The sequence below is a fragment of the Cheilinus undulatus genome, linkage group 5 (genome assembly GCF_018320785.1).
Source record: "Cheilinus undulatus linkage group 5, ASM1832078v1, whole genome shotgun sequence".
Lineage (NCBI taxonomy): Eukaryota > Metazoa > Chordata > Actinopteri > Labriformes > Labridae > Cheilinus > Cheilinus undulatus.
Genome location: NC_054869.1, coordinates 32,833,173 through 32,856,010, shown reverse-complemented (window position 1 = coordinate 32,856,010; position 22,838 = coordinate 32,833,173). Strand labels below are relative to the sequence as shown.

At 37.8% G+C, this 22,838-nt stretch overlaps 1 protein-coding gene across 1 annotated transcript in view; it reads left to right on the top strand.

The window, feature by feature from the left end:
* Positions 1 to 19,417, top strand: part of si:dkey-178e17.1 (tricarboxylate transport protein B, mitochondrial) — a 32,402-nt gene extending 12,985 nt beyond the window's left edge. The window contains exons 2-9 of the mRNA XM_041786774.1: positions 2,665 to 2,772; positions 5,133 to 5,232; positions 14,193 to 14,331; positions 14,948 to 15,032; positions 15,183 to 15,287; positions 15,463 to 15,578; positions 15,662 to 15,735; positions 16,577 to 19,417. Of these exons, the coding sequence (XP_041642708.1) occupies positions 2,665 to 2,772; positions 5,133 to 5,232; positions 14,193 to 14,331; positions 14,948 to 15,032; positions 15,183 to 15,287; positions 15,463 to 15,578; positions 15,662 to 15,735; positions 16,577 to 16,691 (842 nt within the window). The 3' untranslated portion in view covers positions 16,692 to 19,417. The remainder of the gene's footprint in view (positions 1 to 2,664; positions 2,773 to 5,132; positions 5,233 to 14,192; positions 14,332 to 14,947; positions 15,033 to 15,182; positions 15,288 to 15,462; positions 15,579 to 15,661; positions 15,736 to 16,576) is intronic.
* The last annotated feature ends 3,421 nt before the right edge of the window (positions 19,418 to 22,838 follow it).

Sequence of the window (22,838 nt, the reverse complement as noted above, 5' to 3'; positions counted from 1 at the left end):
AGAGGACAGGGTTTTCCAGATGAGGCGGGAGTAACAGTGACGTCTTCTTGCCAGAAAGTGACAGAGTCCTGCAGCACTGCTGCCTCAGAGCGATCTTTAGAGGTGGAGGATTTTTCCCCTCCAGAGTCCCCTTAAGCACGCTGTGGTGTCATGGTGGAGCGTGGTGGTCCTGAGCACTACCTGTTTGGGCCATTGGCTCCAGCACCGGCGTTACTAAAGCTGGAGCTCTCTGAGCTGAGGCAGTGCAGGTGCATGAGAGCACCTTTACTTTACCATTCAGGTGGGTCTCTGAATGGTAAAGTTTGCTAGAGGTGGTAACCTTCTACCTTTATATGAAGTTTGTGATGTATGTCACATAAGCCCTGCCTTTTCAGAAGATTTTTCAAAGTAGATGTCTGTTTGAGGAACAGCTGCTAAATACTGACTTGAAGGGGGTGAATATTTATGCAGTCACTTATTTCACATTATACATTTTATTTAACCGACATTACTTTGTATAAATCTGTTTTGACTTTTGACATCTAAGAGTTTTTTGGTTAAAAAAAGATTATATTGCTGATCGATGATTGATTTATAAAATCAATAAAAGGGTAAAACATCCAAGGGGAAAATACTTTTTATAGACTCTCTATACTATTGTTCATTAAAATAACAGAGATTGTACTGTTTTAAAACAAGCCGTGCGGAAACTTAGAGAATAAATGAGCGTATAATTTAATTACTCAGCCTAAAGTAAAAGCTCTTTTCCTGTATTGATTTCCTTCATCATCAGCTTCACCCACAGATGAGTAGCAACATATAAAAAGTAGATGAGTCAGAGGCTTTTAAGGGTTTTTATTTTATAAAACGTCCCCCTTAATTGCTCTTGTCCTTAAATCTCCATCCTGGCTGGGTTAAATATATGTTTTTATCTTAAGTAGAGGCTCTGTTTAGAGGTGCTGCAATGATAAAGGTGACACTGTCAGCAGCGACATGTTAAGGGTGACAAATTTCACCACTAAAAGACTAATGCCACTGTGGCTGTATGTGACAGTGTTCAAGAGAACATCCCAAATTCAAACATCAGTTTGAATGTTTGTTAGTTGGATGTCTTATCTCACGACTTATTTTCATTAAACAGAAAAGATTTTTTTCCAGCATTAAGTACTACTATCTTTGTTTCTAGAGAAGGGAAACACGGTCAATAGATCTGTGCACATTTAGAATAATAGAATAAGTTTCACTTTCACGAGAGGCATGATTGAAAAGAAATCTTATTTTAATTGAGTTAATGCAGAGAGACTGGTTTAAAGAGCATATGTAAGGGCTGATAAGGACTTTCCTCATGTTCAGTTGTGAAGAAAAAGTATCTTTAGAAATGCTGCAAATCATCTGAAGCACACTATGTTCATAATAAAAACTTTCCAAATGAATATCAGCCTCAATGCATGTCTGATTTTTCGCAGACAGAAAATCACAACAACTTACAGCTGAAAGCACTTCTCTTTGAGACACTCCCCACTATATTGTTGTGTGTGGCCTTGTTGCTTCAAGTTCCTGTCTTGGAACAAATACATGCCATGTTTTGGAAGTTGTTGCTCATAATGAACCAAAAGAATAAAAATACATCTGGAATCTCCTATGTTAGTGAGGGAGTCTCTAGATGCCTCTGTGTAACCACATGATGTCTGTGTGTCCTGCCTGCTCAGTATGCTTATGTTCCCTTGCGTCTGTGTCATTGAGTTAATGGAGGGTCTTGGCCTGCGTAATGGAGCCCCTCCCTGCTGGCTGGGTAGATAATTAAATTAATGTCAGCCCTCTCTCTCTTCTCTCTCGTGACTCATCCGTGCTGTGTATCAGCCTTATGGAGACTTGTCCTCTTCTACTCCACCCATCAACTGTGGCTGAACCCTCCATCAGTCACAAACACGACTTATTCATTCAAATTGCATATTTTTATACCTATTTTTCTCTTTTGCAAACAGCTGAAGTGCAGATATTTTCTCACACATGCTTCTCTTGTGTTGACGGCACAGTGGCTGTATGAAGTATGAGCAGTTGATTTATCTTCCCTCAGCTCGTTACTCTTCCTCCCTTTGCAGCGCTGAATTTAGTGTTTATGGAGGTTAAGCCATTTGTGGAGTCACTGTAATGATCCATGACGTAATAGTACCTTCATGCAATACAGAGGGTGGACTGGGGACTGAATAAGGCTCGGTTAGGCTGCAAAAAGGAACACATGATATGCTACATTTAAGCCACCTGCCAACCAAGCTTTAACACTGTATCAAGAAAACTCTGATCCGTCTTATCATGCACTCAGGTTTTAAAGAAGGCGGTTGTGGGTCAGCAGTAGAGTTGGCCATCTCTTAAAGGTTGGGGGTTTGACATCCAGCTCCTGCAGCTGCATGCTAATTTGTCCTTGAGCAAGACACTTAACTCCAAATTGCTCCCATTTCTGTATCAGTGGTGTGTGAATGCTTATGAATGGGATTAGTGACGGACACATTTCTGACCAGACTCCACCATCAGTTAGTGATAGTGTTTGAATGGGTAGGTGTACCTTGCAGGATAAGAAGCACCTTGAGTGGTAAGCTTGTAGCGCAAGCTTAAGTTCCATGTTTATTAAAGCACATTATTTGTGTTTATGAAATTAATGAATATACTTCTGCTCTGATTTTTCAGGTGGAATCGCAGGCGGCATAGAGATCTGCATCACCTTCCCTACAGAGTATGTGAAGACTCAGTTACAACTGGATGAGAAGGCAAATCCACCAAAATACAGAGGAATAGGTGAGCCTGAAGTGTGCAGTGCTTTCCAGAGAAAGCTGCCAGCTCTATTATTTTGTGGAAATATTGTGCTGGATGTGATAGTTTTACATCAAATATTTGTCATTTTACGTGCCAACCACCAGTGATATATCCTTTCAGATTTTTTTTTCATTTGAGGAAAAAATATGTGTTAATAATCATCAGTAATTTTTAACCCTTTAAAGCCAGTTGTATTGTATTTGGTACACAATTTTGTGATCTATCAACATAATCAATATTTTCCTTAAAAATTTTTTGTATACAATCTGATAAATGATAAAATGCCGTTCAGTGGATTATCAGTTACCAAAAATGCCTCACCTATCAAATGTGATAAAAAAATTTGTAATTTCTTCCTCTTCCATTATGAAATAATAAAACAGCAAAATAATTAAAGACATAGAACAAACACTTTGATTTTTTTAAAGGATATAAACCTCCAACCAGCAGCCATTTAGCTTAGCTTAAATAAGCAAAACATAATGCACTGACAAGAGCTACTTTTCCCAAACGCTTGATGTTTCTTTACAGCTTTTCCCCATTTGCTTCAAGTCAATGAAATGCAGGTTGATGTATAGAAGTTGATATTAATTTAAAAATGTATTCTTAAAATTAAAAGGATTTAGCATAACATAAAATGACAGTAATATTATGTTCTTAAACTCAAAATTTTTTGAATTTTACATGCAATATGGCGTAATTTTACAGGTTTCAATATAGAAAACACTGCATGTGAAATTTTCCTATCTATCTATCTGTCTGTCTATCTATCTATCTGTCTATCTATCTATCTATCTATCTATCTATCTATCTATCTATCTATCTATCTATCTATCTATCTATCTATCTATCTATCTATCTGTCTGTCTGTCTGTCTGTCTGTCTGTCTGTCTGTCTGTCTGTCTGTCTGTCTATCTATCTATCTATCTATCTATCTATCTATCTTCAGTGTATTCTGTTCTTCATCCTGTCTTCCTCTCTCAGGAGCTCATTATCTAATTACCCATCATCCCCAGGTACATTAGGGATTCTGGCAGGCTGTCACTATGCTTGTTTATATGACTTAGAACAGACCAATGCACACATACACTCCCTCCATCTCTACACACCAGTGTAAACACACACACACATGCACACACACACTTGTGGGATGTGTTAATGCTGGCTGCAGCTCTGAGGATGAGAGACCATGCTAATGAGCGCTGCAGACAGCTGTTGATTTTTCAGCTCGGTTATGTGCTATGAAAAAAAAACAAACAGCAGAAGATGAGGAAGAGAATTGATGTCTCCGGGAGAAAGATGAAAGTTCACAGGGAAATCAGCCTGTGGTTCTTCTGCCCTGTTTGCATTATTTGTGATGTTATGAACCACTAGTGATGGACAGATGTTTCTGGTATGAGATTATTAGCAAGTCCAGATAAACATTTTTGTCTGAAATAAGACTGTAGATTGTGTAGATTAGATTGTGCGTTTAAAGGCACTCTACAAGTTAATTAAGCCCAGGAATGCCTAATATTTGATTTTTGCTGGTATCTGATATTCGGTTGATGTAGGTCTGTTGATCCTGCTTAAACTCCACAATCTTCTTCAATAATACTGCTCATATTTACAGCAGATACAGGCTGATATTTATACATTATCCTGCCAATAATATTGTGCATCCCCTAACACAGGCTTCTGTGTTTCATTTCTTAGAGTATTGGCACTTGCCAGGTGATTATAACTTAAAGTTTAATCAAATATTACTGACTTGGAATTAGACACATACACTTGCTTAGATTTGGGTTTTTTCAGTGCACATGCTACTCTTGTTGCTGAGATGTTGAGCACTCTCAAAAAAGTATTAAAGGGAGCAATCTCACAACCAGCAGCCATGGTCTGGATATTAAAGCTTGTAAGAGCCATGACAAACTTTAGCCAGTGCTTAGAAGCTTTATTTTCTGAGTGGTAATATTTTTAACAGTCTAACTCGAAGGAGAAGAAGTATGAAAAGTTAGAGTTAAGAGACAATGCTATTGTGCAAATTGTTACCCTCACCTGCTTACAGATAACCTTTTATAGGAATAAATTCAAGTCATATGATGTCCACCAGTAATAACATTACAACTTAATGCATCCTGCATTAAGTCCTGCATGTACCACATACGTGCTAAAACACTAGCTGACAACAAAGTAACAAATACAGAAAATCCTCTGACACTAAACACTGCATTACTTGCCCAAAGAGTCAGTGTTTACACACAGAATCTGTGAAAAGAGATTTCAATAGGACAACTCATAATCAAACTACCAAAGTCTGCCTTGTATACATTAACAAATAACGTTTGTGTGTCATTCTGCAGCTGACTGTGTGAAACAGACGGTGCAGGGTCATGGTGTCAAAGGACTGTACCGAGGACTCAGCTCTCTGCTGTACGGATCCATACCAAAATCTGCAGTCAGGTAAGTAATACATCTAAAAGATCCTGTAGACCTTTAGGGATTTACAAGCAGAATATATAAACAACAGTGCAAGAGACTTACTGCAATACAGCAAATAATTTGAAATAGTAGAATAATATTTGATTGAATGGTAGACTTTTGTGTTTATTGTTGGTGTGATTCGTGATTTATTTTGGTAACCGTGCATCTTTTTGAAAGAAATAGTCAGTTAGAGACTATATATTTTACCCAGGCACAACCACATAGCTCTTCTGAACAGCAGCCATGCTTCTGATGCCATCACAGTTTTTGCAGATTGTTTTGGCTCTTATTTTGAAACAGCCCTCACATTCTCTAAATTGTACATGAGACTGCCACAACATTTTTTAATACTCAAAACTCTATTGCATTCACATGTTTGAAAAAGGTAGCAGGAAACCAGAACATTGTAATTACATTTCAAAACCCAGTTTTTGTGTCAAGGTACTGGCCAGTGCCACCAGAATGAAAAGCTGTTTTACCATCTTTGGAGCCATACTGGTCAAGATGTTTGTGAATAAATGAATGAATGTGTAAGTTATTTGCAAACAAAGTCCGCTGTCTAAGCTGTTCAAACTGGAAATCGAAGGCCCTCTGTGGCAGTTCCATAGGACATCCATACAGAGGTGTATGGAAGTGATTGCACTCACTTGTCTTTGTATAGATAACATGTTTCTTGTGCACATTAACAGAATTATTTTCTTAGTTTATGTAGCATGTACACAGGGGTTAAAACTTAAGTGTTGAAATTTCAGTGTTAAACATTTCAGACTTGGTTTTAACCTCCAAAGTGTCATTTGAACTCCATTCTGAGTTAAATGCCCTTCAGTGTTATTTGATAGAGTTAGTCAAACTCTGTGGAAATTCTGTTGATCTAAACTTTAGATATGTTTAGTAGTTGTGTTTTGTGCAGTGATCACTGTATTGTTGTTGCATTTGACGTTAGACACTTCTGCACCATGAGTGAAGTTATCCACTCACTCAGTCACTTCCCACCTGTCACAAGGGGTAGTCAGCAGTAAAGTGTAGTGTACTGCTTTTCATACACATGACTTTGCCATAAGTGTTTATAAAAAGGTGACAGTCTCTTAGTTTGAAAGTGCATTGCAATGTGTCGATGATTAAAATTACAATAACTTAAATTTACACCCATAGTGGAAGGAATCAACACACTGTTGTGTTAAAAGTACCCGTTAATGTGTGAAAAAATGAGTGTTAAAAATTAACACTACAAGAGGTTCTTTACAAAGTAAATTTAACTCAGAACCTGTGAGGATTATATAAACACTATATAAAGTGTTGTATTCAAAACTATGAGAGTTGAATTTACACTAGTGATTTTTTGCTGTGCTGGCATATTTTAATTTTCCTTAGATATGCCAGCATATGCGTATAAAAGTCAGTTTCTGTCTATAATTCTTGTTGATTATCTTTATAGGTCATGTGACTTGTCATGTCTTCTATCTCATGGCACCCTGTCTGTATTTTAATGTCTATCTTTTATTGTCTATGTCCTGATGAAGACTTAGTTGAGCTGATGCTTGAACATACAATATGCTCCCCAGCATGACTATGATTGGTTGATTGTGATTAGCTCATTACTCTGACCCTGCAGGTCTGTGGCACTCATCAAAATCATGACATAGATATTTATAGCATATACATGTATGTCTGACAGATTTTTTAAAAGTGAATGGATGAATTTTGCATGTGAAGCCTAAACTATGAAAGAATGGCTGTGAAGAGTCTGACAGTTTTAGAGAACCAAACAATCAGTTTTGATCAGTGAGCCATAAACATGTCATTTCAGGGCAGATTTGATGAGAATTGTCCCTACTCTCTTGCACACATGCACCAAAACAAACAATCTGCTTGAATAGATAAGAATTTTTAATCTTTTGTAAACCAATTATTTAAAGGTTTGAGCTAAGTGTTTTCACAGCAAATGAGAAAAACTGCCAGTGTTTTGTCAGTTTCTTTGTAAAATATTTCAGCTCAATTAACTTTAAAATCTCATACATGAGTAACTTTAGAAAAACAAAAGCAGCAGAGTAGACACACACTGTTTACGGATATTAGATTTTCACCATCATTTAAAACTAGATATTAAAACTATGTATATCATAAAATCATGAAAGGTAGTGTTTACATTTTTGCAGTTAAATCTGGAAATAAATGAGCACTTTCAGCTCAGCCATCGAGATCTTTCACCTGGAACTACTTACTTGCTTTCTCCAATTATTCTGGCCCATTACCCACAAGGCAAGGCATAAATGCCATACCAGCCTTCAGTATAATTACATTATTCTTTTGCAGCAATGACATTTACACACACACACACACACACACACACCCACACACCCCTACCCACACACACACTATAGTGTATGAGTGCACACACTCTCAAGCACACATATGCTGCACAAAACCAAATCAGACGCTTTTATTGTCACTGTTTTCGTTGTCTGTTTCATTCTTTCACTCTGAGCACACAGCACTCTACTTCTGTAAATGTGTGTGTGTGTGTGTGTTAGGCTGGAGGGAGAGCCTGTCTGTACGATGGAGAGACAGGAGCAGCCAGGCGGAGCAAAGATGCCACTCAAACTCCGACTGGGTCTCAATAGGGGAACAGAGAGGGAGACTTGTGTTGTCCATAGATGCGTGTATGTTTATGTACAGTGTGTGTTTGAAAGTGTGTGTACGTATGAGTCAGTCTTCTGTGTTTCTTTCAGGAGTCTGAAGGGTTTTATTTTCTGCTCTAAGGAGAATTTTCTCTGAGGAGACGTGCACAGAGGAACACAGAGGTTAAAAGGCTGTTTCCTATCCTCAGCTCCTGATGTTTTATATGAACATATATTCAAGTGACTACATATGTGTGAATATATTATTTATATATTGATAAAATCATTTAGCCCTGTTGATCACCTTTTTAGTCTGTGACATCTAAGGATGTGTACAGTTCACTTTGAGCTCATTCTGGTTCAGTTTTCTGGAATCTGTACTGTTATCCAACTTTAATCTTTCCTTAAAAACAAAAATTTGACGTTTTACAAATATTTTCAAACTTCCTGATTTCATCATTGGTATTCTAAAACAATAATTTATTCAGAACAAAAGTAAAACTCCTCATTACTCCATATAAATAATTAATTACTGCACCACTACTGTATGTTGCAATGAAACCACTTTAGTCTTGATATTGAGTTAACTCACGTTACCGCTAACTCTTTCTTTCTCTCTTTTCTTGAAAGGCTCCTACATGATGGCATTTGGCAGTAATTTATTAGTTTAACATGAGTGCACCTGTTTGGTCTGAAGAAATCAGTTTGGTATGACTACATTCTCAGCCATGATTCTATTTTATTTTTAATTTTTTAAATTTTTTTTTTAAAGATTTATATCTGGGCTTTTATTAGACAGAGGAGGACAGTGGATAGAGTCAGAAACAGGGTCAAGAGTGGGGGTGAGACATGCGGTAAAGGGCCTCAGGCCGGATTCTAACCCGGGCCGTCCGTGTACATGGGGAGTGGCTTTAACCACTAGGCCACCTGCTCCCCAGCTATGGTCCTATTTAATCATAACCTGTTTGTGCAGTTTTCAGATGTCTAGGAGATAAGTTCAATGTATGATATAAATATATGAGTGCCAAAATAACCCTGCAAGTGACCATTTGTCACTTTAGACTGGCTATAAAAATCTGAGAAATATTTCAGACTTTTTTTAAAATTGCTCATTTTTACAATGGACATTCACATCTATAACATGGTGAAAAAAACAGTATAAAGATTAACAATAGAAAACTATGTCTAATTTCTAGTCAAAAATATCTAATTACACTTGTGTGCCACATTCAGTTGACAAGGATACCTTATTTCTAGATTAAAAAGCAAAAACTAAGGTTTGTATTGTTTGTAATAAGGACAAATATGTGCCAGCAGAGAAATTAAATTTCACTTTCTAAGTATCTAGAAATGAGCTGTATGAAGTTAATTAGCTCGGCTTCACATGTAAATCATGCTTTAATCACGGGAACACATTTACTTAAAACAAGAAATTCAGCCCTTGTTGTTATTTTGCTGTCTGTATATTAAAATATCTGTATTTGTCAGTTGAATAATGTGTACAATATAGTGCAGTAATGAGCCCATAAATCCCAGAAATGTGTTCAAGTTTTAGCACATCCAGTCCCTCCATCTCTAAGTCTATGGGGATTTTGATTAAGTGTTCAGTAAGATGCCGAAATAAGGTCTGTGTTAAACACAAGCTTACAAGATTTTGGTTAATAAAATGCATCTAAAGATACCCCACTTGTGAATTTTGAAGCTTTATCACATCTTACAAAAGGCACTCGCTAACTTCCTAGGACTACATGGTTTGTTTGGAGTATTAAACGTCATCAAATCAAACATATTAATGTCCTATCTTTCTGTGTTTTGCAATTTGACTACTTGACTCAAACTTTGCAATTTGTTAGTCACACTGAGTAGACTCTAAAAATTTGAATTTACTATTATATTGTCTTTTTTGCCAAGTGTGTTTGTGCTCCAAAAAATTAAGAAAATTAACATTCGGTGAAGTTTATCTTGATGAATAAAACTTTTAAGTTTCATCAACTTTTTCCTCCACAGAGCTCATTTTAAACTAAATCCAAAAACAAATTAACAAACCCCTACAAAATACAAATGTAGAATTTTAAAAACTGCAGTTCCTCAGGTGTCCACTTGAGGCTGGCTGCAAATGTCCTGTAAGTCACATACACATCTATTCAACCAGACCTGTTTCAGATCAGAAATAAACATTGTTTACAACCTGGTTCAGTAAGTTCATTTGATGTGGTTAGCTCACTTCTTTATTGGAACAAATTTTACAGGGGCCAATACAGCATCCCCTTTTGGAGCCAAAATTGAATAAGACGTGGCGCCAGAGATTGGCAAGTTAAATACGGTTTTTTCACATGAATAAATGGAAATATCCCCATAAATAAAAATATGTGCATATGCATTGGTGTGTAAAGAAATATATTATTTAAAGACATATTCTGATAAAAATGAGTTTTTTGGTTCGTTGCCGCAGGGCAACATTATGCAGTTAGGCCACTACTATTAGAGAAATTTTGCTGAAGCAGTGGTTATCAACTCTGGACCTTGAGACATCCCACCCTACATGTTTAGATGCTTGCCTTCTTCATTACATCTGAACCAAATGATCAGCTTGTTGTAAATCCAGTTAATTTAAAAAAAAAAATCAATCAAGAAGCAGCAAAAACAAGTCCCAGGAACCAGAACTAAGAGGTGCAAAGTTACAATTTTCAGAACTTTGTCATGAGTGATTAGTAATATAATAATGAGTATTTTGAATTTGAGACTAGCCAGTCAGATATCATCTTTGATGTAAATGACTTTGCTATGGTATATGTGTAGATGTCAGTGTTTTGTGAGTCCTTTTTTTGGAGGGCTGGAGAAGTCCTATTGTGACTCTGTATGTTTGATTGTCTTTTATAGGAGATGGTCTGTTTACATCCACCACTGCAACTGCACTGCATCCACAGCAACAGCTTTCCTTGGTTCTACACCAAATACTGTTGCAAAGAAACACTGGGACTGAAACATGCTCAACTAACACGTTATTCAGACACACGGAATCATTTCTACTGGCATGCGCAGACTAACTCCTACATGCAAACATACATTCAGACCTACAAAGGCATAGAAAAGTACAGTTGTTTCTTCACACTAGGCTTTGCCGAACTCATAAAAAATGTAATATAGGGGTAGAGCAGGGTTAAAAACAGGGAGTCTTCATGGGGGGAACCATTTTTTTCATCACTGATAGATCTGAGTCCATCTTTATCAGGGAAAAGTGCTGAATATGTGTATAATGCAGTTTAAGCTCCAAAAAGCAATAAAGTTTACATTTAAGTTCAGACTGTCTTTTCTTTTGCCATCACATATGTGCAAGATTAGTTAGATAAATATTATTCCCTAGAGTAGTAGCAGTACACTGTAATAGGTGACAATAATACTCCTACTATCATATGAGTATACAGTAGAATAGCACTAAAAAATAGTAAATGGAATGGGATCAGTGCTTGATTATAGAATATATGACTATAAAGTTGTTTTATTGATATGTTGATTATTAAAATATAATGTATTTTTTAAAATCTAACTGCTTATTTGTTTTATTTTTTATATACTGTAAACCATGGTGTTTTGGTACCCTTTTTGCACATTGTTGCCCTGAGGCAACGAGCCAAAATCTGGAGTGTGGATGGTGGGGGAGCAATTTTTTTGGTTGATCTCTCAATAAGGACCCCCAAGCTACCAAAAATTAGTTTGAATGTTTTTTTTTCCACAAAAAAAAAAAAAAAAAAAAAAAAATTCATGCAATAGAGGGTTAATTAAGAGTCATTCTCTAGAGAGAGCAGCGATGAAAGGATGGATGAAAAAATGAAACATGATGCAGAGATTAAAGCCAATCACTTAGACACGATTTATGGAGGCTACTTTGGCTCTTATCCATTGACCACCTCTTCCTTTGAGGCATTTGTTCAATCCTTTCTCTGTCTCCCCTCCTCTTCCAATCACATCTTCTCCCTCCCTAACCCTCTTCATCCCCCATCCCATTAACTGATTGCCTGTGCACCATCATGCACTGTACCGTCTGCTGGAGGGTTGTCAAAGATGGACGAGAAGGACAGAGAAGAGAGCCGTTGACCTTTTTCTCCCCTTAATCCTTCTTCCATATTTACATTGCTATTTTTTCGACTTTTCTTTTTAATTTCTCCTCTTCACCTCCTCTTCTTCATCTCATCAGGACACCTGACCTTGTAGAAAGAGCCACTAATGGAGATCGACTGGCCCTCCGCTATCTACAGTGACACATCTTTGAGTGTGAATGTGGGCCAAAAGATGATGTGTCTCATTCTGAGAGTGAAGTTTAGTCTACTTGTTATATTAGGAGAGGAGACTGGATTAAATTGGCACAGGAGCAGATTTGACAGCAGCATATTTCTCTCCAGCAGCTTTTAATGAATAGCATTTATTTCACAAGGTTACTTATTAAGTGCTAGGCCTGAGAAAGCTGTAGGGAAGTACATTTTTCATTGCATTAAAACATGAAAGCTGTTAAACCACTAAGAGGGGCACATAAGAGAGAAACAAAAAGATTTATTTTTATGATCTATTTGTTCCTGCTTTACAGAGGGAGTTGCTTAATTGTGTGGCGCCGCTTTTTTCAAAGTAAACTAACTCTGAGAAAGATGTGGGAGGTTAATGAACTGAGGAAAATCCTGAAATAAAAAGGCAGATGGAGGAGAAAGCAAAAACCGCAGGAGCCGAGTCGGAGAGATGGTGTTTGTGTATGTCAGGTAAAGCAGGCAGAGAAAAGACAGAGAGGAGACACAGAGCATTTATCAGGACCAAGTGTCTGTCCTCCCCCGCCCTCGTCTGCAAAATGTACCGGGCAGCGTCCTACCTTCACCACAATTCAATTCCGTCTATAAATAACCTTTCTTGTAAACGACTTGCTGGCACAACCCTGCCTGATTGAGGAGATACATAAACCGCACCTCTCTCTCTCTCTCTCTCTCTCTCTCTCTCTCTCTCTGTCTCTCTCGCTCACTCGCTCTCACTCTCTCTCACTATCTCTCTCTCTCACTCTCTCTCTCGCTCTGGGCCTGCTTCCATGACAGCTGTTGCTGGTCACTCTGTGGTTACTGTGGTGCTACACTTTATTGGTGGATCCCTAATGAGGATGCAGGTGCTTTATTACAATAATAAAGTAACAGCATGAATCTTTTACAGCACTTTCAGCTGTTTGTTCTCACTGAAGAAATCATAGATGTAAGGGATTTTTTTGCCCCAAAGTGCATCTGTGTGTTTTTTTTTTTTTTTGTAATCAGTGTTTCATGGAGTGTGAAAATCCTCCTTTTATAAGGAACTTCTGCTGATTAGAAGCAGCATAATCAACTTTCTCTTGAAGGCTTTTTTGCTTGTGCTATAACTGTAGTTTTAATCTTTTAATTCAAAGGATCACATTGTCTCTGATTGTGGTATTGCCATCTTTTTTTTCTCTGTATCTTCATCAGTAAGGATCATTTAAATTCAGCCTCTAGCTTATACTGCACATACAGTAGCTCTTGATATCATTTGGTGTCCGTACCTCGCAATTCTATCACAAAACAGTACACATATGAACAATTTTAATCAACTGGCCAATGTATATATATACTATTTTGCAATGATCTTTTTGTTCAACCAACCTAGCGTCCTATCTCCTTTTGGCTTCTTTCCTCTGTTAGCAACCTGAAAATGTTGTGTGCTGACATATTGAAGAAGCAAGTATAGATACTGGTGTTGAGGTTATTGAAGGATTCATACAAAATCCATAGCAGCTTTGTTTGTGAAGTTGCACAGTTGATGAGGTATTGCAACTATCATCCTAGAGAGAAGGAGTACAGGAAAATAACAGCAGCAAGAAGCTGCAGAAAATGTTCAAATGATGGTGTGAATGAAATATGAGACATTGCTCCTCAGATGGTTCATTCACTGGAGAAAAATACGAGTGGATGCCTCTCTCATTCATGGATGATAAGTACAGACAGTTTTTTAAAAGGACAGAAAAGGTTGTCAGCAAATATTCTTGGTTGGCTGTAAATATACCTGGGCGCCCTGCCCAAGTATCATCTATGTCTGGGAAACACTGCAGTCACAAACAATCCTGATTACTTCACTTTGTCAAGTTTAAAATTCAAACTAAGTTATGTGCAAGATGTGGATAAATAGCTGTAAATGATTAGTTAACATCATAAATGAAGTAACATAAACCTGTTTTGTAGAGGTTTACTGCTAGCATACACAAGTTATCCACCTGAGGTTATTACTTTACTATGAACTTGAACTTTTCCCATGATTCCATGCTCTCTCTGCTCTGGTCTTAAGGTTTGGGGTGTTCGAGTTCCTCAGTAACCATGCTAAGGATGAGTCCGGTCGACTGGACAGCACCAGAGGTCTGCTGTGTGGGCTTGGAGCCGGGGTGATGGAGGCCGTGTTAGTCGTCTGTCCGATGGAAACTGTAAAGGTATGCTACCCACTGATCTTCCACAGATTTCCCATTAAATAGGTTAAAGTTTTTATTTCATACACAATGAATGCATCTCCTGCTTGAATATATATGAACCATTTGTCCAGCATACTTTGTGAGTTTTTAATTTTCGTGTATGAGGATTTTCTGTGATTTTCTATAACTGTGATCTTTTAACTGTAAATACGTTTTAAGCTAACTCTGGTATAATGCCTCAGACAATATCCATGCTTAATACAGTACTTGTTCTATGGATGAAAAAATTAAACTCAAATTAAATTTTGACTCAATGAATAAATGAATGATTGACTATTAGCAACAACAACATCAACAAAACATTCAATATAAAAAACAAACAAAATTATCAGTGTCGAAAAAAGAGTCTCTTTTCAACATATTATCACAAGGCACATTAATGTCTTCTCATACAGCATGTAGCTCATCATATGTCGTGGATAAAATGCGCAACATTGTGCCAATCAGTATTTACTAAAACCGAGTTTTATCTGAAGTGACTTAGAATCAGAGTAATACTAAACTTAAGTATGTCTAACTTACTTGTCAAAGTAAAACCAAACTCTGTTTTATGTTTGTTTTTTTCTTATCTCCAAAGGTCAAATTCATTCATGACCAGACATCAGCAAACCCTAAATATAGGGGCTTCTACCATGGAGTCCGGGAGATCGTCAGAGAACAAGGTAAACACCAGCCTTAGTGCATGCAGCTCTCCTGACATCTACTGGCCATGTAGGGTATCGCCTCTACACTTGATTCAAAATAGTAATTCTTGTTCTTTTTTATGAATGAATGAAGTATAACAAATGCACCCTCTTGCCTTACCTCCCAAGGACTAAGAGGAACATATCAGGGTCTCACTGCCACTGTCCTTAAACAAGGATCCAACCAGGCAATTCGATTCTTTGTGATGACCTCTCTGAAGAACTGGTACAAAGGTTAGTGGTTATAGACTAAATATCTGGTAATAAGAGTGAGAGAACTTTGGAAAAGAGACCAACACAGATGAAAGTAAGGTGTAATGTTTATGGTTTGACCAGATGCACAACAGCTGAAGAATTTAGACAAAATTTTCATGACAGCATTGTCTGCCTCTTTTTCTTTGTCCTCTAGGTGACGACCCCAATAAAGCCATTAACCCCTTGTTGACTGGAGCATTTGGAGCCATAGCTGGGGCAGCTAGCGTCTTTGGAAACACCCCTCTGGATGTCATCAAGACACGGATGCAGGTACATAATAAGACAGAGTTTCAAAGCACAGTTCTGTTTGTTTCAACGAGTCATGAAATATGATCTATTTCTTCTTTCCTAAGGGTCTGGAAGCACATAAATACAAAAGCACATTGGACTGTGCTGTAAAGATCCTGAGGAATGAAGGGGTGATGGCGTGAGTACACCTCTAAGTTGTTTTGATATTTGTAGTTAAGTTTTGTTTGTAAGGTTTCTAGTTTTTTATAGCACATTTCTACCAAGCGGTCTGGTTTGGGTAAGTAAAGTTTGGTCCAGTTTGGTACGATAAACCATGAGCTTGCATTTCCACAGCTAACTGTACCCTTACTTGTAAGGCAGGGGTTCCTAAAATGTTGTCCAGTCCCTATTTGCAACTCCTTTGCCAGTGATCCCTAGAAATGTCTGCACCTCAGAGGTTGTCTACAGGGCAGTGCTGCACGCTGACATTATTTGCAAAAAGAAAAAAAAAACAACCCAAACAGCCTTGACATAACACAGTTTTTAATGATTGCAGGTTTAATGTTTGTCCATTTTTACCATTATTGCACCAAACAATGGACCAGCGTATGTCTAGCTTCCCCCTTTGGGGTTGGACTGATATTCCTAGTACTGCAGCAGAAGGGTTTGAACATAGGATGATATGGATTTTTAATTCTGGTATGCTTCCTAATTTTTTATGGTGGAAACGCAAAAAAGAATTTGCACCTTACAAAACTGGACTGACCCAACCGCTTGGTAGAAATGCATCTTTATTCTATAAAACAAAAGTAAAAAATCAAGTTGTAAGGTAAGCCTTAACTGATTTTTTCTGTTACTGTTAACAGCAGCATTAAAGAGTCAAGGACATTTACAGTAAATTATGTGTAAAGATACTAAATATTTACATGCTTATATAAATGTTATCTCTTTGTAGCTCATACATGCATACCAATCTAAGGATTTTACTGTCCTGTTTCTGGATATAAATACCTATCTTTCCCCTCTCTCTTTCTCTGTAGTTTCTATAAAGGAACAGTTCCTCGGCTGGGCCGGGTCTGTCTGGATGTGGCCATAGTCTTCATTATCTATGAAGAGGTGGTCAAGGTCCTGAATGCAGTCTGGAAGACAGATTGAGCTACTGGAGCTTAAGAGTGGATGGGTGGGTGACGGGCCTCCTTCTTCCAGAGCATCAGACACAGATCTGAGTTACTCAGACCTCCTCTGCTGGTGAAGAGTGAGACAGAGAGCTGAACTTAGATCAGTGTCACATGCTAAACAGGAGGCTAATAAGTTCACAGACATGGGCTAAACCTGGAAAAATGCTCATTGTCGCCCCCACCTGGACCGCTGGAGTAAATGTGGAGCTTTGCCCCTCAGTAGTGAGACCTGGGCAAGACTGAGTGTCTCTTGAAACAAAGTGGAGTTAAAGTGAGCCAAATAATCGTGGTAAAAGATGTTTTATCCCAGAGCTCCATCATCAGCTTAAAACCTTAAATGAAGTTTGATGCTTTTTTGATAGCTATTTAAAAGCAACCATTTTACAGGAAGACATTCTTTTTTCATTGAATTTGGTTCACTTTCTTCATAAGCCTGCTTTGTTAAACCCCTTCCTTCAGTGAAAATATTATTTACAGTCATTTACAGCTGTTTGGCTGATGTTTACAGCATATCTGGAGGTGTCATAACAGTTTTTCTTAAGTGTAGCTGCTTTCTGTCTCTTCTTTAGCCTGATGTGGGTTTGAATCAGAGGAGCCAGACTGCAGGTGTTCATAGTTTACAGCCATACAAACTGCAGTAACTTCCATCACTAGGCCTTTACTCGAATGATTTTACTTGTGTAATATGCCAATTATTTTTATACAGTTTAGAATCTTATTTACTTATTTTTAATAACATAGTTTTATTGTAAAGTATGACATATTTTAATTTTGTGCCAAATGCCAAGCCTGTTATACTATGAAAGTGTGTTCAGAGTAAGAACATGCAGTAGTAGCCGAATGATCTTTAAAAAGGCAAATATTGTGACTTAAGTAGTGACGAACTTTACAATTGTATTTATTGAATGCTGAATGTTGAATATTCAAGAGACTTTTTGCTGTCAACTTGTGCCACTTGTGTCAGGTTTTTCCTGTAATTGGGTCTGGGTGTTTTAATGTAAAGAGATATTTTTGATTGCTGTAATTCACTGTGAGTCTACATGACAAACATGCAAAGTAACCTCAGAGATCATTTCCCCATTCAGTGGATGTTTCATCACGTCATCCTTTTAAAACAAGCTTCCCACTCCTAGATGATTATTTCTTTTAACTCTTTTCATTTTGGATGGTTTTCAGTCTGTGATTCTTCCTTCTTGTCCTGCACTAATTCCCAACTTTGAGGTGAGACCTCTGAACAGTCACAAAATGAATGAGGGATGAAAGAAAGTTGTAAAGAAAAGAGAAATATAGCCATGTTTAAACCCATGTTTTTATTCAGGGCATCATACTGAATAGTAACAGTTAACCAAAATATATTTATTTTTATTTAAAGATTTATTTTGGGGCTTTTTGGCTTTTATTTGAGAGATAGGAAGGTGGACATAGATGGAAAGTGAGGAGAGAGAGAGCGTTGGGAGTTACATTCAGGAAAGGAGCCACTGGATTTGAACACAAAAACACATCACTGGAAAAAAATCTGGGTGTTAACATTTTTAAAGTGGCAGTATGCAACATAAACAGAAGCCAGACGATAGTGGTCTTAGTTTGAAATTATACAGATTTAACCAACCCTGATATTCTTCTCACAGAGGCGCTGTGATCAACTTCAGTTCAACTTATCCCTGATTAATTGTTTCATTTAGACCTGACAAATTTAAATAGACTACAAAGAAGGGTGCTTGTGGACAGAATAGAAACACATTTATTCAAAGGAAAACCTTCATTTGATATTACTAATTTAATGCAATTTTCAAAATATATTTCAACAAATAAGTGAGGTAATAATGCGTACTGTAGCTTTAACTAATACTACATTCTCCTCTAGACCAAACTTGAGCTGTTATTGTGACACAATAATCTACCTGATTGCAGAGAGATAACATGGGGCTTATGAAGTTTTCTTTTCTTTTTTTTTTGCCTTTATTTGAACTAGACAGGACAGTTAAAAGTGTAGAAAATCAGGGAGAGAGAGGGGAATGACATGTGGAAAAGGAGCCACAGGTCGGATCCAAACCTGCACTGCCCACTTAGATGAGTAGCTTCCTTACATGGGGCACTACTAGGCCACCTGCACCCCAGCTGACAAGTTATTGTAGTGTATTTAGACTGGTAACTGCCAGTACTCTATCCCATTTTAGAGCATGCCTGATTCCAATGCTGATTCTAATACCAGTAAGAGAACAGTACTGACTGCAGCTTGCCACAGCTTCTTTAAAGGGGGGCACTCATCAGGAAATCATGAGATTTAAGTCTGTTCAAATTTACTTCCAGTGCTTTGCAGTTTTACCCATTTTTTTTTTAATTCTCACCCATGTGCCTTTTACTTCTGTTTGTTGCTAAAATGCCACTTATGAAATGGCATCTTGTTATCAAGGTGAAAAAAAAACTTCTAAATTATTTTATGTGCAATGAGATCTATGTGGTGTAGTCATGAAATACATTACATTTTAATGAAATTATGTACTTTTGTTGGCCAAATAGAATCATGTTATACCAAATAGGCCAGAAAAAAAGTGTTATTGTTTTAACAAATCAATGTATTCCAAGGCAGTGTGTGTATTTGTGTGTATGATTGTAGGAGTGTGTGTTTTAGGGTACGATGTAGCTTGTGCAATAATCAGCCCCCTCCTTTTGCCTGTGCTAAATGTGAAACTGTCCTTTTTGGTGGGGAATCTCAAACTCATTAAATTGAGAGGCTGAAAACTTGACATCAATCAGAGTTGTAGTTTTTTCAATATGGTGTCTGTGTGTGTAAATGTGTTTTTATAATCCTCCCCCTCTTATTCATCTGTTGTTCTGCCCATCCACTCACAACAGATCATGTTGGGACAAACCATGGGGGGCAAGGAGGGGAGAAATCGAACAGGAGGCTCATTGTTTCAGTTTTGGCTGATGCTCATGTCCAGTGATTCAACTATCCATCTCTCTCTCTCTCTGTCGCTCTCTTTCACACACAAACTTCAACTCCCCGGTGCCCCACTGTTTGTTGTGAGAAGGAATGCACGACTCTCTTGTGAGGACAGCATGTAGTGGACATTTGGCATCTGAGTAAAAGTAGTATTACCACTGCTGACATATACTCTCTTAAGGTTGACTATACTTAAGTAAAAATGAAGAGAAAGTTGCTTTTATATGAACTCACTGTACCAAAAGTAAGCATTTTAGCATGGAGTGCTGAATAGAAGCTTGATATAGGTTAATAAGAATAAATGTAACAAGAGAGACCCCAAAGTGGCAGCTCCATCTAAGACTTCATCATTGAGGCTAAAACATGGTTCATCACTTGTCAGAAGTGCCATCCTCAACAGAAGGGGGAGCTGTAGCAAAGCCTCAAACACATCTTTTAGCATACTACTACTCTGGCACTGGCACACATACACATCAGTGATGAGAGAGGCCTCCGCTCTCCTCCTATCTGTACAATAGAGCTTTATGAAAGGGGTCAGAGAACCTACAAACCTCCCTTCATCCTTACATCATCACTACCTCCTCTTTCTCTGCTCCTGGATGAGGCACTGATCTGAAATTGCCCCAAATATCTCTCATCATCTTCTCAGACATTAAAGACACATAGCTCCACATGGGCTCCTGCGCTCAGACCATCTTTGAACCCAAGAGATGAAATATATTTTTCAGAGGAGTTGAACAGTGGCCTCTTGGCTCCAGTTTTTTTTCTCTTAACTCCCCCATTCCCATGTTTTGTAAATTTTGTTGAATAATTTCAGAACCTAGCACATCAGTTATTATTGGTTACACACAACACTGTGCAGTAATTTTAGGCATGTTTGGGCCAAAAATTCAAGCTGAAGTAAGGCGTAGATATGGCGAGTAAGCCACCTGAGGGCACCATTAGGTGGGAAGGAGGACTGACAATCCCTAGTCATGCTCCAGATGTCATATTACCAGAGGCATGGGAAAATAACCTGCTGAAAAATTAACAAAGTCCGCTCTATTAAGAATGTGGCGTAAGGGCTGGATGTGGCGAGTAAGCATGGTCTAGGGTAGGCCTACTGCCTGAGCGGGCACAGGGTTACCACCAGACCCTGGTTCTCCGGATGTCACAGGGGCCTGAAAACCGCTGGCGGTCTCTGGGCGTATTAACCAGGGGTGAATAGACCCAGACAAAAGGGATGCCGTTGAGCTTGACCTTGGTTGCCTAGTGACACAGGTGTCTCAACATGTGTTGAGCTTGACTCTGCCTTGGTTGTAGCACATTCCCCCTGTGATGAATCCCTTCATGTGTAAAACTTATGCTCATAACTGTATAGATATTTCTCCATAATGTGTCAAAAGTCTCTCTTTACTTGATGCTCTAATTTTGCTTTATGAGTTTTGAACTTTACATACGCTCTCACCTAGCATGTAATAAATGACTCTCTCCAATGTAACCATTAAGCCACAGATTACTGACATCGTGGCAAGTGCTGAATACACAGACACATACCCCACAGGCAAACAATTTCCCAAACAACGGGCTGTGGACTAGCAGAGCCATATTTTTTCAGTTGACATGGTTCTTGGATTCTCAGGCTTTGCTGGCTTCACCAGCCTCTGTCAACAAAAACAGTCTGTCTGTGAAAGACAGTAAACAGAACTAAATGTTTAAGAACAGTGTAGTTTTACTCGGAGACCTTTGGTGGTCGCCAAAGCACCAAAAATTGATGCAACGATCATACAGATGCGACTTTTTCGCCACCGAGTGGTTCAATCATGCAACTGTAGCGACAGGAATCCAAGCCGGCCACCGTACCTACCAACCTCCGCAAAGGGGAACACTCCTGAGCCGAAGGTAACAAACAGTAGGCTGTTAACACGGCTAATGTTGTTTACAGTTTAAATGATGTAAAACTGTTTTAAAGACTTAAAGTAAAGCACTTCTTGACAAGGAATATTACCAGAATTTAACGTGAAAGTTACTGGCACTTATGTGTAAAAATAACTTTCCCATAACGCAGTAAACACCGCAGAGCTAACGCTAACTAGCTTAATCTCAGAGTTCTGACTTTTTTTCACAAGTAAAAAAACATAAATTTGCGTCTCAATTTTTTTTTTTCAGTGGCCCTAATCCTTTTCTGTAGCATTCACTGCACAGGATGATCTTATATTTCTATGTTGCAGACGTTGGAACATGCAGTTGCATTATTCAGTGCTAATGACAGCAGCCTATGCTGTTGAATTTATACTCAAATTAAACACTATTAGATATGAGATTGTACATGCGGCTCAGAAAAAAAGTAGGTTGATATTTTGATGAGTTTTGTGTATAATTGATATTGGATTTTTGCTGATATGCCGATGTTAATACCAATGTTTAGATGTAGTTAAGGCCTACAATTTAAATACTTAAACACATTTTAAAGCTTGAGGATGAACAAATCAACAAATTTCAGTCATTAATAGTTTAAAGGATAGGATTTAAGCTAAAAAACACTTTAAAGTGTCTTAAATGATGATGAATAAAGAAAAAATACTTCAGCTTTAGTAGTGTGTTGGTCCAGCCTAAAACTCCACTTACTTATTTGTTCATTTAAAGCTGATTATTAGCAAATTTTATAGCCAAAACATCAGCAGAGATTTTCATATCTGCCAATACTGGTAATTTACTTTTTAAGCTATATCTGCCGATACAATATCATACTGATAATAATAATAAGCATTTCTAGTAGAAACCAAAGCTAAACAGCAGTATGAAAAAAAATCTCTTTGGTCTGTATGATGCCGTGTTAGGGCAGCTTTTAAAAAGATAAAGATCTGGGTTTTTTTCAGAGGAAAAACTAAAGAGTTTGGGCTCTCTTAAATGTAGTAATGTAATAGAGTGGCCCTAATACGACTTCAAAGGTTTGCATGTATAATTGGTGTGATGATATTAATTTCAGTCTGTTTCATATCAAACCTGACACAGGACTCTTCATTTCTTACACTTCCAATGACCTTTGATGTTGCATATTTAGTGAAGGAATCCAACTCTTTCACATCAAATAACAGTAAAGGCAGTTGTCCCGGGTTTCCTTCTCTTTATACTCTGAAACTGTAGGCTGTCCTCTTATTGCTCAGAGAGCCTCCATTCACTCAGAGTCAGTGAAGA